Source organism: Belonocnema kinseyi, chromosome 2, assembly GCF_010883055.1.
Source record: "Belonocnema kinseyi isolate 2016_QV_RU_SX_M_011 chromosome 2, B_treatae_v1, whole genome shotgun sequence".
Classification (NCBI taxonomy): domain Eukaryota; kingdom Metazoa; phylum Arthropoda; class Insecta; order Hymenoptera; family Cynipidae; genus Belonocnema; species Belonocnema kinseyi.
Genome location: NC_046658.1, coordinates 174,294,254 through 174,314,483, shown reverse-complemented (window position 1 = coordinate 174,314,483; position 20,230 = coordinate 174,294,254). Strand labels below are relative to the sequence as shown.

General features: G+C 25.4%; 1 protein-coding gene across 1 annotated transcript in view; it reads right to left on the bottom strand.

Annotated features, from left to right (window-relative positions):
* The window catches only part of LOC117168250 (basement membrane-specific heparan sulfate proteoglycan core protein-like), a 1,113,250-nt gene that overhangs the window by 454,095 nt on the left and 638,925 nt on the right, over nucleotides 1-20,230 (bottom strand). Inside the window, exons 5-6 of the mRNA XM_033353751.1 lie at nucleotides 16,217-16,273; nucleotides 5,144-5,294 (exon numbers count right to left, since the gene is read on the bottom strand). Of these exons, the coding sequence (XP_033209642.1) occupies nucleotides 5,144-5,294; nucleotides 16,217-16,273 (208 nt within the window). The remainder of the gene's footprint in view (nucleotides 1-5,143; nucleotides 5,295-16,216; nucleotides 16,274-20,230) is intronic.

Below are 20,230 nucleotides of genomic sequence, written 5' to 3'. Positions count from 1 at the left end.
TATTTATGAATGTTGAAAGTAAATAAATGTTTTCTTTTTTTAAAAATGTCAAAGGTTTATTCTTTATTTTTATTACGAGAAATATAACAACTAGTAATTACTTAGCTCTTTGCAATTATTGGGTATTTTCGTTAAATTTTTTTCCCAGTTTCCCTTTTCCTTTTTCATTTTTAGTCTCAATTTCAAACAATGAAGCTCTCGAAATCGGTAAAAACTTTGGATAGTAAAAATTTCAAAGAGACGATATTCCAATGAGCACTATACTATTTTTAATTCCACAACTTTTTGTCGATTTCCAATCAGTTGAAGGAGGCCGGAGTAGACCATTTTTTTTAGTGAGAGAGATACTTGCAGAGTTTTGAGTATAATTTCCCGAGTGAATAAATTTTTATTCTTTTCGTAAAAAAATTGTGGAAGCAATATTATAAAGTGCACTATTGAAAAGCATGGTCGACTTCAGTAAGGTAGTATTTATTGAAATTATTATCATTGAGATAAATAAAAAAAGTACGCTATTTTCTCAATTAAATACAAAACTAAAAAATTATATTCCACGTAATATCATATTAATTTTTCATTTTACATACAAAAAATCGTAACATATTTTTATTTAAATTTGTTTCATTTTGATGCAAATTTTCGAATTTCAAAAAATGAACTTTTATTTATTTATTTTATCAAATTTTTGCGCTTCAATTATACAATATAAAACCCTTGCGAAAAAATTATTAACATCAGAATGTTTATAACTTATACTATAGTTACAATACCCAATGTTTTTTTTCCGATTATATTTCATTATAATTCTTTTTAAAATCTAGGCATAACTCAGAATCATTTAGATAATTCCCTGAAGAAACTCAAATTTAGAATTCTTTTTCACAATTTCCTTTATCAAATCAGAATTATAATTTTTTTTTAATTCTTCGTTCTTGTCATAATATTAATTATTTTCGAAATTCTACTGTTTCAATTCAGAATTATCATTTTTCACGAAAATTTGCTCTTTTGAGTCAGAATTACAATTCTTTTGATCAAAACCTTTGTTCCAGATCTAAATTATAGTTTTTTGTTTCGGGATTCTCTGATACATTTTAGAATTACATATCATTCTTTCAGAAAATTTCTGAAGTTACTAATATAAGAACTATACATTGTAAATAAAAAATAATAAAATAATTTTTAAATTTTCTCAATTAATACATCTTCTTCACAATTCCTTGTTCCAAAATATAATTACAGTTTTTTAATTTTCAATTTTAAAACCTAAATATTTTTTCTTGAATCTAAAAATAAAACGAAATAATTCGCTTGAAAATAAGTATCTGAACGCTTGTTAATTAAGTTATTATGTTTTGCAACTTAGAACATCACTTTCAAAATCTTTTTCTTTTATTATTTTTTGTACCCAATATTTTAGCGTTTCTATCATTTGAAATTATTATTTGATTCTCTAGACCTATCTTTAAAATAATGTTCAGTTTGACCAAATTAAGTGCTACCATATTTATATTTACATTTACACTTTTCATCATTTAAAAAGATGATGTGATTTTTAAATTTAGTAGCTATTTTGCATTTATTTTTTTGTGAAATAGTGGAAGAATCTTCCTTGTGATTAAAAGTTATTAAAATATAAAATTCTATTAAAATCCTCTTACAGGATCTTTTACATTTATTAATAAAAGAAAAGAAGATGAGTTGGTGAAGATCAAAACGGCGTTTCTTTGGATTATGATAGCTCATATTAAATTTTTCTTTTATATACCCTCTAAATATTTTTTGATGTATTTTTCTATTAAATAAAATGATGGTAATTATTTTTAAGTGTATTTACTATGGTCTTAAAATTTGGTGCTTTAAATTTATAATCAGAAAATGTGATATGAGACCAGTTTTTATGGTACCAGTTAATAATAATATTGCTATCTTTGTGGAGAGTGCTATCTTAAAAATAAAAAAATCTCTTTTTTCTTTAATTAAAAAAGAACTTAATCTTGGCTAGTCAGGAGTAAATTGAAAAAATAATTCTTGAATTTTGTCATGGGGGAAAAATGTCAATATTTCGTGAAATTATCGAAAATAGGAAATGTGTTTAAAAGTTATTATATATTTTGTCAAAAATTCAGATAGATTATTAAAAACTCAATTTTTGTGTTTAAGATTCATCTGTTTCGTTGGAAATTCAAATATTTTGATTCAAATTCATTTCATGCCTGGCTAAATGTAAATTTTTTTAATTGAAAATAAATTATTCCATTTTTGCTTAAAAATTGATCTCATTCATGTAAAAATTCAACTATTTAATTAAAATTTTTCTCTTTTTTATCACGGATTTATAATTACAGTTAAAAGTTCTAGCATTTCTTAAAATGAATCTTTATGTAAAAATTTTAACTGCTTTGGAAAAAATTCCTATTTTTGGCTAGAATTTTTCCAATTTGCTAGAAAATTCAACTGTTTGGTTAAAAACCAGAATTTTTGTTTGAAAAATCACCTTTTTCGTTGAAAACTTAACAATTTTGTTAAAAACTCATTTTTGTGGTTAAATTTTTAAAATCTTTTTCGTTGTAAAATAATTCTTGTTTGTTAAAAATTCAACTGTTTGGTAGAAAATTCAACTTCTTCGCAAAAATTGGTCTTGTTCGCATTAAAATTAAATAATTTGTTGAAAATCAGTTTTTTATGGTAGAATTTTTGTTTGTTAAAAGTTCAACATTTTGTTTGTTGAAACATTTTGTTTGTTGAAACATTTTCTTTTTGGTTGAGAATGATCTTTTTTGTTAAAAATTGATCTTTTTTATCTAAAAGTCTACTATTTTCTAAATCATTCGACTTTTTAGTTTAAAAACTTTATTCTTTTGTTGAAAATTTTTTTGTATGGACAAAAGTTTATTTGACAATTTGATTAAAAATGAATCTTCATATGCTAAAAATTCCACTATTTGATTAGAAATGAACTACGTTGTTTAGAATCCATCCATTTGGAATGTAAGTTAATCTTTTATTGCACGAACGTCAGAATTTAATAAATTAAAATTCAATTAAAATCAAATTTAAATTCCTATTAACCGTGTAATAATTAATTTAATGTATCGAATTCCTGAAAATAAAAGAAAAAATTTAAATACCAAGTTTAAACAGCCACCAAAAAATTCTGCTATTGGAATTAATAAATAAAATAAAACAAAAATAAAAAGGGAAAAGAAAAATGAGAAGGCAAGCAACCAAATCCCCTTCCTTTTTTCTATTTATTTATATTTTGTTATTATAAAATAACCATTCAAGAACATTCAAATTTTCTTTGTTAGATTTTTTGTTTTATTTTCAGTATTTCTATACATTAAGGTATAAAAGTCACCCCATTTGGTGAAAAATGTATAATTCTTGGTTAAAAAGTAACTTTCTTGTTCAAGATTCAGGTCTCTTCTAAAAATATCGTCTGATTCATTAAAAAAAATTACTATTTGGTTAAATTTTTACCTGTTTGTTATAAAACTCTCTTCTTCTATTGAAAATGTCATCGAGTGGGATGTTAATCCAACTGATGATAGAAAATTATTTCTTGTTGTAGAAAATTTGCCTTTTTATATTGAAAATTCATCTATTTGAGTACATAAGTTTTGTTGTTAAAAATGTAACTATTTTATAAAAAAATGTGTCTTTTTTCTTAAAACTTAAACGATTTAATTGAGTTTTAACCTTTTTGTTTGAAAATTCAATAATTTGATTGACAATGCATCTTTGTATGCTCCACATGTAACTATTTTGTTAGAAATTAAATTAATTTGTTGGCAATATAATTAATATTTTAAAAATTAACTATCTGGTTCAAATCATCACTTTTAGTATAAATTTCAACTATGTTGTTGAAAATTCATCCTTTTGGACTAAAACTCTATTTTTTCTAGTAAAAATACAACTTTCTTTTAACAAAATCGTATTCTTGGCTTAAAAATTGTACTATTTGTTAGAACTTTTAATATTTTTTTTAAACTCGTCTCTTCTACTAAAATTTCATTTGTTCGGTTGTTAATAAAACTGTCCATTTGAAAATTATTTTTTGTTGTTTAAATTTGCTTTTTTATATTGAAAATTCATCTCTTTGCATAACAAATCTTCTTTGGTTTAAAATTCAACTGTCTTTTAAATATTTGTCGTTTTTTTTGGAAATTTCAACTATAAGATTGAATTTTTATATTTTTGTGTTATTCGACGCTTGTTGTCTTTTCTCTTTGTTTTTTCTATTTGTTCAAAAATGTATATATCTTTGTCATAAAGCAAATTTTTTGTTAAAAAGGTAATAGTCTTTAAAAAAATTTGTCTTTTTGAACTAAAATTTTACTATTTTTTGGAATTCGGAATTATTTATTTGGAAAACTCGTCTATTTTGTTGGAAAGATCGTATGTTTGTTTCACAATGGAACTGTTCGCTTGAAAATATTTTTTTTCGTCTTTTTGTGTTGAAAACTCAACTCTTTAAGTAGAAAAGATTTTTTTATTGAAAATTGAACTATTTTGTTAAAAATTTCATATATTTCGGCTTAAAATCTTGGAAATATAAACAGTTTTGTCTTAAATTCAATATGTCATCTAGATTTTTTTTCTCTCGTGACTAATAAAAAGTTTCTGCGTAAAAGGAAATGGTCTTGGCACCTACCAGGCCTGTAAAAAACAAACGCCCTGGTGGCGCCGGAATATTTTACTGCATCAGAAGCTTTGTACTCAAATTTTAAAAGACTAATAATAAGTTTATATGTTCCGTTTCGTTAATTCTCTTCATTGAATTCTCTTCCGTTAACCCCCTTTAGTTAATTCTCTTTCAATTTTTGAATATAATCAGCTTCTCACAAAGTTCCATAAGTGAATCCTTTTTCTAAATTAGTTACTATAATATCTACTTTGTTTACTTATGATTCAGGCAATGCAAATACAGGATGAAAACAAGATTTCGGATGAGAGTCAGATCTAGTGTGTCAGATTGAAGAGACTGTATTGTATACTCCCAGTTACAATAAATATAACTCACAGCTGTAAAGTGAATAGGGGATTTTGCTGAAGCAGTGCTAAATATTTCAGTCGTAAGGGCAATAAGTGGAATTAGTGTTTGAGGGAACATGATATTGTTAGTTGAAGTGCATACCTGGGACTGTCGAAATCCACTACTGCACTCCCGTGGTGCCACGAAACGCTACTCGGGGGTGTACTTTGCACATTAACTGTGCACGTGAGGCTTATAGTACTACCCTTCTTCACATAGACGTCTTCTGGTCCCAGGATTTTCGCTTGTGCAGCTGTAACAGAGATTAGAAATGTTCGGCTAATTCCCAGAGCGTTTGCACTTCCTTGAAGAAAATCAGGAGAGAAATCAAGGAAAAATAGTAGTAAATTGAGAGAAGGAGTTTCAGGGTGGTCACAGAAACTCATGTTTAAAATTGCCTCATTTTTTCCGGCTAATTTCTCATTTTTCCTGCCCTCAATATTTAGACTAAAAAACGATGAAAAATAATTTTTTTATGTAAGAGAAAATGTTCGAAATCTTATTAATATTTTCTTTTCTCTGAAGTCAAAAGCAGATTACATATTATTGACAAATTCTATTTCAAATGATTTAACAATCCCATCCAACAAGAAAAGTTCAATTGAATCTTATTGAGAGTTGGCTTCTTTTCTTTAAACATTCTCTATCTTTGCGTTTTATAAATTAAAAAAATAAGAATTTATTTTAAATGTATTGAATATCCAAATAATTTTTGTGAAAGTTCAGTAATTAGAATTGTAAAAATATTTGGGGAAAAACAAACTATTTTTTATTTAGTTCTGAATAAAATATAAATATTTATAAAGACATTTTAAGAAGAACCAGATTCCAAATACCTCTTATTAGAAAAATAGTTCAAGTTTAAAATTAATTTTCTTCAAAAATAATTTTTTATTAAATGTCAAAAATTTGGAAGAATTCAATCAAATTTATAAAAATTACAGGATAATTTTAACAAATTTAGGATAAGGTCGTAAGACATCAAAAATTGAGGTCAAATTTGAAGAAAAAAATTGAATGTATTGAAAAAAAAATTCAAAAAGTTCTATTGATTTCAGTAAAATTGAACTAAAATTAGGTGAATTAAAGGGAATTGAAATGAAGTCGATGAAATATTATCAAAATTCAACTTGAATCACAAAAAATTCTATTGAATTAAGATCATCTATAAAATACTTAAAGAGAAAAACATTCAAAAATGTATGGAATTCAAATAGTTTGCAATGACTTTAGAAACATTCAAGGGAATTATGAAAAATTGTATTTTTTAAATTGAAAATAAGAACTGGGAAAATGCATTTAATATAACTGAATTGAGTGAATTTAGTAGAATTTATCATGAATTAATACGTAATCTCTTGAAACTAACTTCGAATTTTAATCGTAATATAAAACGCTCAAATCCTTTGAAAACCCTTGAAATTATTAAAATTGACTGAAACTTTCATGAAATCTTTTAAATCTTTGAAATCACCTGAATATTCTTTAAAATTTATTAAAATGACCAAAATATTTTAAATTCGAAGGAAATTTCATAGATTCTTCTAAAAAACCCTATAATATTTCTAATCCTTTAAAATTATTTTAAATGCTTTTAAAACTCCTTTATACACCTGGGATTTTATCAAAGGGCTCTAAATATTTTTAATCCATTTAAACGTTTGAAGTCCCTTCTACATTTTTTAATTTCTCAAAAATAACTTTGAATTTTTTAAAGTATTTAAGAATCTCTTTAAATCTCTTCCAATTATTATTAAGTAAACTGAACGTTTAATGGCATCTTTTAAAATATCCTGAAATATCAAAAAATCCTTTTTATTCTTTAGAACTCCTTTAACAAATTTCAAGCTCTTAAATATTCTACTGAATTTTTTAAAATACCCAAAGTATTTCAAATCCTTTAAAAAAATTAAAAATCACTTTCAAATTTTTGCATCTCTTGAAAATACCTAAAATTTTCTTAAGTATTTTAAAATCTACAAAACTCTTTGAAATACCTTAAAATAATTAAAATCAACAAACAATGTAATTGAATCTTTTGAAATCTCCTGAGATCTTCAAAAATTTCTTTTTCATTGAAGTTTCCGAAATTCTAAAAAATTTTTGAAATCACTAAAATTTGTTTATTCTTTTAAAAACATAAACATTCTTTAAAATCCTTTTAAATCTTTCAAAATCCCTTCAAACTCTTGTGAGCTGTTTAAAATTTCTTGTAAGTTTTAAAAACGTCTTTAAATATATAAAACCATTTAGAATACCTTTGATTTATAGAAATTCATTAAAAGTTTTATTAAAGTTATTTTTAAATACCCTAAAATAATTCAAATCCCATAAAATCTCTTATTTGTTTTAAAAAGTGAATAAAGTTATATTTTCCTTTTAAAAAGTGACTATAGTGACGTTATTGTTAAAAAGTGACATTTTTTCCAAACCTCTGAATTTTCCCTGACCCTTTCCGACACATAAATGTCCTCGACTTTTTCCAACAAATAAAAATTCCTGACTTTTTTCTGATTTACAGGTTTTTACAAGCCTGTAGCCACCCTGAGTTTACGTGTAATAGGGTGGATCGAAAAAAATTGAAAAGTGAAAAACAAAAAAAATTGTTCGCAGCTTAGCAAGCTATCTATCTTTTATGAACTTAAAATTTACTTTAAAAAATCAGTAGATTTAAGGAATCAAATCAGTGTCTACCCATTTTAAGTCATTTAAGCTGCTCTTTTTTTAGAAGTAGATTTTGGGTTCAGTAAAGTTTCTAAATCTTAAAAAATCGTAGGATAGTTTGCAAAAATAAAAAATTATTTTATATATTTGAGGTTTATACAAATGAGATTGTATTCAGGAGAAACTAAGAATATTACAATTTTACAATAATTAAAAAAATTGGGCATATTATGACACTTGAAAAAAAAATATTATCGATTTCTGCCAAACTTTGAGAACAACCAATTTTTCAATGTTCACTTAATGCAGGGTCTCGATATTTTATTTTCTAATTTTTATTTTCATTTTTTTGCGATCCACCCTAATCTATATGTATACGATTCTACCTTTTCCATTCACTAGACATTTTTTGAGCATATCGATCTTCTGCTTTATAAACATGCTTTGAATCGAAACAATATTTTCTTGTTTTTAAAATAAAAATAAGCGGGAAAAAATAGATTAGAGGAACACTTTCTGGGGTATAACTTATTTTACATTTCAAAAGGCAACTCGTTGAGCCAGAATAAAAATCCTTTTTTCCTTCCTTTCATATTTACAATATGCAGATAAAGCACACATTAAAGTCAGGAAAATGGTATGAAAGGATTGGGATTAAAAGTGCAGAGTATACATTTTTAGTAACAAAAATAAGTAAATGAAAGATAATTAGCTAACGGAGGAGGCAGAAAAAAGCACCTAACCCTTTCAGCCATTCATATATAATTTTATGTGCAAAATGCATTTTTATATTATGCACTCCATTTAATTCTATTATCCGGATGTTTATAAAACGTAGACACTACAGAAAGAAACAAAAGTTAAACTAGTATTTCAACCTTTGTTAAAAAATTTGAAAATAATTATAATAAATAATTAATTATAATTCTAAGTCGTTGCAAAATTAATAGCCTTTAAACTTAAGATGTAATTAAACTAAAATCAATAACGTATGTACACTTTTGCTAGTAAAGATTGCTAAAAAATTATAAATAAAGAAAAATATTGTTCAATTCAGATTTTTTTTAATATGAAAAAGCACGATGACTATTAATTATAAAAAAGTTTAGAAAAAATTGATGTCGTGACTGAAATTTCTTACTCTTATGTCAAAGAAACATACTATTGATTTGTTTTTGCGGGACACCATTTTTTTTATTTTGAATGTATCCAAAATTGCAAAATCATTCCAAAATTTTAAAATCACAAATAGTTTCATGAAAGCCAAATAATAGTATGTTTCTTTTATTTAAGTTGATGGTACTTCTAAATCAAAATACTCATATTTTTCAAAAATTTGTGTCTTTAAAAATAATTCAAAGCAGTATATTTTTTGCACATTTCCAGAAAATATTGATGAATATTTTTTTAAATTCTGTTTCCTTTTATTACAAATTACTAGAGAAGACTCTACTCAAAACAAGTTTTTGCATAATCCAGAAACAATAGTACATTTTTTTATCAATTTTTAATACAAAAACCAGGTTGTATTTTCTTAATAAACTTGTAAGTTAAAGAAAATCAAAGAAAAAAATTAGTGAACGAAGGCCTCATGAGAGGAAAATGTAAAATTTGAAGAAAAAAGAACCAGATACTTAAATTTAAAAAGCTAAAGACAAGTAGGAAAAATAAAAAAATAGCTAATTGTGAAAAAGGTGAAGAAGAAAATAAAACAAATAAATGAAATGAAAAAAATGAAATTCCAAAAAGTAAAAAAAGTTTCCTTAAATATTCACATTCACATTGTCTCTTTGGAGAAAATAAGTACGCACGTTTCGTTTGAGCTTTCGTAGTGATAAGGGGCATTTAGTTAAAGGTTTTGTGTTTATAAGTCGACTTTTTTTTTACAAAAACTTCAGCAGATTATCCAGACCTTATTTTCAAGCATAATTTGATGGAAATTTTTAGCTTAATTTTTCAAAGAAAGTAGGCTTATCATATTAAAAATTTAGAAATAATATAAAGTATTGAATAAAAATTTATTTTTGAAAAATTGCTTTCACAGTTTTTTATATTTCGTTTTAAAAATATCCAAACACAAATAAAAAAGAAATTTCTGCAAAAAAGCATATTAATATTATCTTTAATATTCTTGTACACTAAAGGAATTATTTGTAGATTCAGCTGCTATAATTTTACAACATTTTTTGTAGAAACGATTTTAGTCTAGCTTCAATGTTCGACAATCGGTGAATATTAAAAATTCAAAAAAAATTTTTTTCTAATTATTAACATTTATAAATTTCAAGGAAGCGCTCGAATGTTTATTCTTTTATGTTAGAAATTATAAAAAATCACTGCTTACTTTGAAACGTGACTCTCGTTCAAAAAAAGAATGACAAATTTCTTCAAAGAACTTCTGAAAAACCTTTAAAATTTAAAGTCGAATGAACCCTAAATATATGTATTTCTAAAATTTTCAAGAGCATACCACTTAAGAATTTTTTTTTTAATTTAAGAATTTCTTGAATTTTCTACATCGACTTTAACTCGTGGCATGACCTAGTAAAGTTGTAGCAAAAATCTAAAATTTGTGCCACAGAGTCCTTAAAGTCTTATCTTGAATTCAAAACAGTAAAAATTGACAAATTAAAAAATTTTCTCGAAATATTAATAATAATGTCCAAGCGTATCTGTGTTGAGTTTTATTTGGTTTGTACATTGGTAGCCCGCAAATATTTTAAAAGTTTTAAAAGTTTTTTCTGCGAAAGCAGACACTTTTCATAGCGAAGAAGCAAAAGCCACACAGTGGAAGGAAATGCACTTTTTTCGTTCGAAAATGTCCAGAGCCTTTAATTTTGTTCCGATTTTGTATTTTCCAAATGAAAGTTTTTTTAAATTCTAAAGAGCTTGACGCTTCGTACTTTTTCTCCTCTATTCTTTTATCAATAATTTTTTTACTCAAAGTATGGAAAAACTGAAATTTCGTACATGACAATTTTTTAAACATTAATAACTGATTAACAAAACTCCATATTGTCTTAAATGAATGTTTGGGGACCCATACAATAGAAATAATTTATTTATCATTCCATTTATTTTTTATAAGCGAATTTTTTGAACAAATAAATAAATATTCTTATTACCGCTAAAAAAATGTTGTTTGCTGAAAATGCTTCCTATTAATGTAGGAACTACATTTAAGTACAAAATTAATTCAAAAGTTTTTAATAATTATTGTTATGAACAATTGATGTGGCAAAATATTGAAATTTAAGATTTTTTAAAATTATAATTTCCTTTAATCGCCCTAACGATTTTAGGTATTCCTTAAAATAATAAATATTTGTTAAAATTAAATTAAATATTACAATTTTAATTTTTATAAACAAATTGAACATTTCTGTCCTTCACATAGAAAAAAATTATTTACACTGGAAATGTTGTAAGCTGTTGGATGAATGATGGCTAGTTACAAAAATATTTGAGAAGTTAACAATAACCATCATTATAAATAATTCTCGTGACAAAATATTCGAATTTAAGGTTTCACGAAATTTTCATTTTCCTTTATCGCTAGGTTGGCCACGGATATTCGTAAGAAAATGTATCTTCGATAATATTTAGTGAATTATAACAATTTAAATGTTTATACAAATTATGATAAACAAATTATAAATGTCTTTTAGTCCAATGCATGGATTTCTGAAAAAAAATGTAAACAAGTAAAATTTGAAATCTTAATTTTATCGATAATATATTATTTTCAGGAATTTTTGTACGCATTCTGGCCATCAAAGAACATTTAAATTTGATTGAACCTTAAGTTTAAATATTTTGTCATAAGAATTGTTAATAACAGTGTTTATTGTTAACTTTTTTAATTCCTTTTTCACCAGAAGACATTCGTCCAATAGATTTAAATTTTTATATTCTATCAAATTTTATTAAATATTTATTATTTTAAAGAATACCTGAATTCGATTTGTCGATTCATGTAAATGATAATTCAAAACAATCTCAAAGTTTAATATTTTGCCACAAGAATTGTTTATAAAAATGGTTTTTATAAACCTTTAAATTCGTTTTGTAATTAAATATCAGTCCTAAATTAAAATGAATCACTTATAGCAATAAAATTAAATTATTGCAGATAATTAGACTATTCTCTAATTTGTTTATGAAGTTTTTTATAACAAATTAATGAAATAATAAAGAAATTATTTTTATATTATAGGTTCTTAAAAATTGATTTAAGAGGATTTTAAAATTCGCAGTATAACATTCTGTAGATATTAAAGAACTTTTATTTTGAAAGAATTCAAAATTGGACCAAAATTAAACTTTCAGGAAATTTTTTACCAAAAAAGTGCATTTGCTCTTCGAAAAATGAGGTTCCAAATGACATTTAGAACGCCATGATCAGAATTTTTTTGATTATTTAATTTTTAGCGGAAAAAATGATTTTTTAAATTTCATTTTTCATCTTCTGGACAACATTTTTCTTTAAACAAATTTTATTAACAAATACTCGACATCAGGGCTTATTCGTCTTTAAAGTATGTTATTGCTATGAAATCGCGTGCTTTCATCGTTAGGATGATACGTGGACATTTAAATTTTAGATTACATGTTATTTGCTGACTTTATAAACAAATTATATAAACAAATATACATTTTGGCCGTTTTTAGGCAGAAAGAAACCGTGTTTTCTTCAGAATTTGTTGCAATTATATTTCCATTAATGATTTCTGAAGCAATTTCTGCCACTTATCAATATTTGTTTATTTTATAAACAATTTATTTTAACTAATTCATATTTTGGGCGTTCTAAAGCGAAAAGAAATAGTTTTTTCGAATAGAAACCATTTTTTTCAGTCTTTAAAATTATATTGACATTAACGTTTTCTGAGAAATTGTTTGCCACCCATCAATATTTGTTTATTTCAAAAAAAATTTATATAAGCAAGTGTACATTGGGTGTTTTCAAGCGAAAAGAAATCATTTTGTCGTCTAGCTTTGCTGAAATTATATTACCAATGACTTTTTCTGAAAAAAATTCGCCATGCTTTGATATTGGCTTATTTAATAAAATAAGCAAATATCTTTCTTTTCAAATTACCGAAATTTGTAAACGCTTAAATTATTCGTTACAAATTTAATAGATTCCATTTTGTAACCAAAGTTCATTAAAAAATATCATTGGCCATATGATGTAGTAGCGGAATGAGAGAACGGTATACTTGCATTTTTTAAAATCACTTCATGTTCGTGTAAAACTACTTCGTCAATAATCAATGAAAAACAAGAGACTTATAAAAATACAAGAATACCTATTGCTATTGTTCTGTTATCTCAACATGAATACGATGAAAAACGCGTTATTTTTATCCACAAATGCCTAAAAAACATGATTGTCAATATAATTTTAGAAACAATGAAAAAAAAACGATCTATTTTAGTTTAAAAACGCCCAAAATGTTCATCTTTTTATTTAACTTTTTTATAATGTGAAATTGTTTATAAAATTTGTTAATGAAATAAAAAAATATGGATAGGTAGCAAACTAGTTTTCAGAAAACATTAATGGCAACTTAACTGCAGCATGGTGGGAAGAAAGAGCGGTTTCTTTTTGCTTAAAGCGGCCAAAATGTGCATTTGTTCATATAATTTATCTATAAAATAAAGAAATTACAATTAATCAAAAAATTTTATGTCCACGCATTATCCGAACGATGAAAGCAAGCTATTTCAGAGCAGAAATCGCCTAGAAAAGTTAAAATTTTGTTTATGTTTCTTATATCTCTGTGCATTTAATCCAACGGGCGAGGAGTATAAGACAAATTTTGTGTAGGAAATAAATAATGAACTAAAAAAAATCGACCTTTTTTTCGCTGTTCGCATTAAAATAAAAATTAATTTAAAAAAAATTTTTAATCTACTCGGACTATTTTCTAAAAAATTTAGTCCTGAACTTACAAAAATCTAATATCGGTGCCTAAGATTTAGTTGAATTGTTATAAACAATTAATATAAACATCAACTATCATACGGTGCTCAACCGTAACAAAAAACTTTATATTAATTAAAAATGACTAAATATATCATAGAAGTAGTATTAAGAATGGAAAATAACCATTAGTTAACAATTACCACTATTATAAAAATTCTTATAAACAAATTGTGTTATTTTATTTTTTTCGAAGATGTTTTTCATATTAACCAACTTTAAAATTAATTCTAAATTATGATAAATAGCTACCAAAAATATAAATGTAGTATATTTTCATTGTTAAAAACAATATTATAAACAAATTTAAAAATTTAGCGTTTTCCAATAAGAAAAAAATTATTTTTTCTGCTCAATCATGTTTTTACGATGTTACTTCGCTATAGCATAATACTTTATTTAAAAAAAGTTCCTTCCTTCAATGAATTTCATTGGAATTGTTTTTGAATTTGAATTTTTGTAATAATTTATAATCTCTGCATCAAGTTCTGTTACATATTTCCCCCACTACTGTCTTGAATCGGCAATATAGAAATCAGGTGATCTCTGCCGATGGAAAACGCTAAAATTTTCAATTTATTTTTAATCTTCTTATTAACAAAGAAAATATTTAACTTTGTTTTACAAATATTTATTATAATTCAGAATTAATTTGAAAGTTAGTTAATGATAAAAACATGCTCGAAAAAAATAAAATAACACAATTTGTTTATTAGAACATTTATAATAGTGGTGATTGTTAACTAGTATTGGTAATTTTATATTCCTGAAACTACAACTATGAGATTTTTAAGCATTTTTGATTAAGAAAATTTTTTTATTGTGGTTGAGCACTGTTTAAAAGTAATTGTTTATATTAATTGTTTTTAGTAATTATCCTATATCTAAAACATAATATTCATGTTCCTGAAATATATTTGCAATAATTCTGAAAGATATCGGAGAAAAAAAATATTCGTCAAATGTCTAATTTCATCGTTCTATTTGTTTAAATCATAAATTTCACAGAGCCAAATAAAAAAGTCAGGTCTAATAACGTTCTGTAGGATATAATTCTGACGATTTCAAAAAACATCATGATTGATCTGAAATTGTAGTCTGTAGTGGATTATAAACAGTAAATTCCCGATTCTTTTTTCGTTCAAAAATGGCCAGAGCCTTCAGTTTTGGTCCGATTCTGAATTCTTTAAATTAAAGTTCATTAAGTTCATTAAATATAAAATATTACATAAATTGTTTATTATTCGATTTATTTGTTGCAAACAAATTTCAGAAAATTGACAAATAGTATTATTAACGGTAAAAATTCTTGTTCTAAAAGCTTCATATTTATTGATGTCGGAATAACATTTAATTACAAAAATAATTTTAATGTTTATGATAACCATCATTATAAACAATTCTTGTGACAAAATATTAAAATTTGAGATTGTTTCAAATTATAATTTGCTTTAATCACTAGGACGACTTAAGGTTATCCTTAGAATGATAAATATTTAATAATATTTGATCAAAAATATCAATTTACATTTATATAAACAAATTTGATAAACAAATTCAAAATTTTTGCCCTTTTCCATAGAAATATTTTTTGCACTAGGAATGTTTTAAGCTATTAAACGAATGACTGCGAGTGACAAAAATATTTGAAAAGCTAACAATTACTACTATTATTAACAATTATTGTGACAAAATATTTAAACTTAGGGTGGGTCATTTCTCAGAAGATTTCATACCAAGTAAATCTTAGCATGCAATGTTATGATTCATTCTTAATCCATTACGATTAAAAACCCGAAGTTTTGCAAAAGAAACTGCCAAAATTTGAAATTTTTTTATGTAAATTGTTTATAAACATTTAAATTGTTTTATTTTACTAAATATCATCAAAGATACATTCTTAGGGATATCCGTAGCCATTCCAGTGATTAAAGAATATTGAAATGTGACGAATCATAAATTTGAATATTTTATCACAAGAATTGTTAATAATAGTTTAAGTGTTAAATTTTCAAAATATCAAAGTGCTTGACGTGAGACAGTGAAATATGAAATGATTTCATCGTCTCTCTTTATATTATGAAATAGAAAATTGAAAATCCTCAGCTATAAGCGACTGCAGATTGCACAAAAATGCTGCAGCATGAATAAAAGTTCAAGGTTACGAGCTTTCTTTGGTGTTCTGTGATTGGTCAAGAATTTTGTGCGTCATGCATTATGCGCTGTGAAAAAGTGTGTGCTTTCCGCTTGAGTCTGGTCAGTGAAACTGCACTCAGCGTGCGTCTGAAATTTTATTTAGAAAAGTATTTATGCAGTTTTTTTTTCCTTTTTTCACAATTTAATCACCGAAAGGTTTTTAAATAACAAATTAAAGCGTGTAAGACTATAATTTTGAGTTGAGTGCTCGTAACCACTCTTGAGGGCTGAAAGAGTTAAGGCACTGTTGCGGCCTTATCAAGAACACTACTAAATGCATTTAGTATCAACGGCACGGAAGGAATTTACTCTTGCATGATTCTAACCTGAGTTGAACGTCCGGCGAATGGCGTTCGGTGTGGTGGCAGGGACAGGGGCACTTTCTGGAATGGGAGGACAGAAAAGATATCGAGTTAATCGAAGTCGAAGAGATCACACTTTTCAGGCAGAGGATCGAAACGCTACTCAACCGATAAAATTGCATTCAATTTTCATGCACATGCGAATTTACTTGAATTTATCAGGACTTTTTTTCCATTACCCAAACTTCATACATTTCCAAAAATTTGGAAAAATTTGAGTAAAAAAAAAGAGGTAATATTGAGGTATGCTCAGCTGACGTTAGGGAATATCTATTAATTACGTGAGGTTCATTTTCTCAGACACTTTTCAGTTTTATCGTAAGGATTCGCAAGACTAATAATTTAAAAGTATTTACAAACCTTTTCAGGGATTTCCAGGTATTTACAAGACTAAAACTTTTGTCAAAAAATGAGAAAATTTCACGGAAATTTTAAGAGATTTGCAAAGTTTTTTTTATAGATTTCATTAGAATTCAAAGGATTTATAAAGATTTTAGAGCATTTCAGGATTTTAAAGGGGTTCAAAGAATTTAACCAGATTGATTTCCGAGACTAAGGAGTTTCAAGAGTAATTAAAATTTTTGTTCAGATTTAAAAAAAAAATTTTTTGGAAGACTTTAAACTATTTTTTAAGATTTTAAAGGGCTTCATAAATTTTTTAACATTTTAGGAGTTTTTAAGGGATTTCAAAAAGTTTTTCAGATATTTCAAAAGAAGCCACGGGATTTATAAAGACTTCGAGAGATATTCAAGGGTTTTACTAAATTTTTTATGATTTCAGAGGATTTTAATGGGATGTTCAAGATTTTAACGGATTTTATTAAATTAAAAAAAATTATTTAAAAAAATAATATTTTAAAGGATTTAAAGGGGGTTTTAAAAATATTTCAAGTGATACTGAAGTATTTTACCAAATTTAGAAAAATGTTAGAAGATTTTAATTAGATTCAAAAGAATTAAAAGGTTGTATTATGGTTTAAAAAAATACGTGAGTTTTAAAAAGATTTAAAAAGATTTCAAATTATTTTTAAGACTGTTATGAGTTGCAAATGGTTTTAAGGATTTTATGAGATTTTAAAGGCTTTTAAGAGATCTGAAAAAATTTAACAGTGTATCCACCGATATAGAGGAATTCGTAGGATTTCAAAGGTTTGAACAAAATTTTTAGACGATTTTTAGGGGTTTCGAGTATTTTTAGTGGCTTTTCAAAAATTTTATGTGATCCAAAAGGATTTCAGGGAATTTAAAACATTTTAAGGAATTCCATCATGTTTTATAGATATTTTAAAAGACTCCACAGGATGTCAAAAAGCTTTCAAGGGATACTAAAGTATTTCCCCAAATTTTGAAGAATATCAAAGAATTTATAAAATTTTGGAAGACTCCATAAGATTTAAAAACATTAGCAAAGATTGCAAAGTATTTTAAATAATTGTTAAGGACTTTACAAGATCTAAAGGGTTTTCGAGGACTTTATAGTATTCGAAAGGATTTTCAGAGATTTCAGAATGTATAACAGTATATTTATGGAGCTCAAAGGATTTCGTACGTTTTTAGAGGTTAACAAAAATTCAAAGGATTTTAAGGGATTTTTACAAATTTCAATGTCTTTTAAATGATTTTACAAGATTTAAAAGGATTTTAAGAGTTTTTTTTAAGATGTTAAAGGATTTAATAAAATTAAAAAGTTTCAAAGGGCTGTACAAATATTTCCAAAGATTTCAAAGGATTTAAAATAATTGTTGATGACACTGATAGATTGAAAGGAGTTTTGAGGATTTTAAAGGATTTTCACATTTTTCACAACATTCAACAGTATTTCTAGAGATGATTTGAATGATTTGAATGGGTTTTAAACGATTTCACGGAATTTAAAAGGATTTCATGGAATCTGAAAGTTTTTAAGTGATTTTGAAATGTTTTCTAGATATCTAGAAGGAAGAACTTGGAGTTCAGTAAGATTTCATGAGATACTAAAGCATTTTACCTGCTTTTGAAGAATCTCAAAGGATTTTAATAAAATTTAAAGGCATTCAGAGTATTTCATAGGACTTTAAAGTGTTTTTAAGCAGATTTTAAAAAGTTCTTCAGATGCTTCAAAAGGAGCCATAGAATTCCAAAAAGATTTCAAGAGATGCTGAAGTATTTTACTGAAAATTTAATGCTTTTAGAGAATTTTTAACGAATTTAGAATATTTTAAGGGATATTATACGTTTTTTTAGATATTTCAAAGTACGGAAAAACTTTTGCAACAATTTTAAAGAATTTGTTAATAATTTTCACAGATTTCAAAAGGCTTAAAGGGGTTTCTATGATTCTGTAGGATTTAAAAGGATTTTCAAAAAATTTTAAACATTTAGAATTATATTTACGGATTTTTGAGGATTTCCTAAGATTTAAAAAGTGTTGAAAGAATCCAAAGGATTTCTGAATATTACAAACGACTTTAAGAGATTTCAAGTAATTTGAATGTCTTCTGAAAGGTTAGTAGAGATTTCAAAATATTTAGAAACAGTCACACCTTTTAAAAAATTGACATTAATTTTAAACGGATTTCAAAGATTTCAAGTAATATTTGAAAATATTTATTGAAATTTGAAGGATTTAAACCGTTTCTTAGATATCTAAATGGATTTTTATGGAATTTAGAGGATATCAAGCCATTTCAAGGATTTCAAAAGATTTCATAAATTACGAAACAATTATAAGGGATTTAAACAATTTTAAAAGAATTTATAGGAATTTGTAAGGAACTCATCCTTTTTCAACGGATTTCCCATAATTTAAAAAATATTTAGAGATTTACAACAGTTTTAATAGAATTTAAGAGTTTTTAAGGGATTGTTAATATTTTCAAGGGCTCTATGAGATTTCATTAAAGTTTCAAAGAATGGTTCTCTCCTCGACTCTATATTTAATAGACATATGTAATATGAAGTATTACACAATAAAAAATAAAAATAAAATAATTGCATAATGTTTATGTTTGTATGCAAAATAATTTCAGCAGCCAAAACAGATTTTAATTTTCGTATTTTAATAAAATAATTAAAAAGTTCGAACTTACGCAAAAAATGTTTTTGAGCCCCCCTTCCACTCCCTTAAGCAAAGAATGATAATATTTCCTGCAACCCCCCACCCCTTTACCACAAAGCCTTACGTATTTAAAAGACACTCCCTAGCCACATCGTCAATTGAAGTTATGACAAATATTATAATAAGAGGTCAGTTAGGGCTATTTTAATGACCTATTGTCAAATTTAAATCTCTGCATTAAAAAAAGAGAGTTATGCTGGTTTTACGTTAATCCGTCATTGCCGTAAAAAATCTAAATTGTTGTATGACCTATATGATAATTAAAGGCTTTCCAAAAGCTCACTTAATTTAATTTAAATTATTATTATTAAATTACTAAGTTAAGTTTAATTTTTCGCTTTAAATTAAAGTGTTAGGGTAATGAGTCGGCTGATCGTTCAGCAGAAGAAACCACAGGTTAAAATTAGATTAATTCGAATTATGACCTTTATTATAATTAAGAGCTTATTTCGGATTTTTGAAAAAAATAAAAACAATTCTTACGGAAATAGAAACTAGAATTTATAGAAAAAAAATATATTACAGAATTCAAGCTAACATCGTATGTATAATCACACCCTAATTAAGTGCTAAACTTTTATTTCTGCCTTTTTAAACAATTTTTATTTAAGAAATTTTGTTTAAAAAAATTGATGCATACATAATTGTTTAGTTCAAAACAATTTGATCAGAAAAGATACCTAAGTTTTTTTTTATGAATTAATTTTATTGTTACTGTTTTTTTTTGTGTATTTTTTAATATAATATGGCAATATGTTGTTAACAACATCTAAGCACGTCAGACCCTATGGATAAATGAATGTACATATTTATGGAAATAGTAACATCTAAAATTTTCAGATGCTCTTTGAGCAAAGATTTTCAATGTGACAAACAAATTG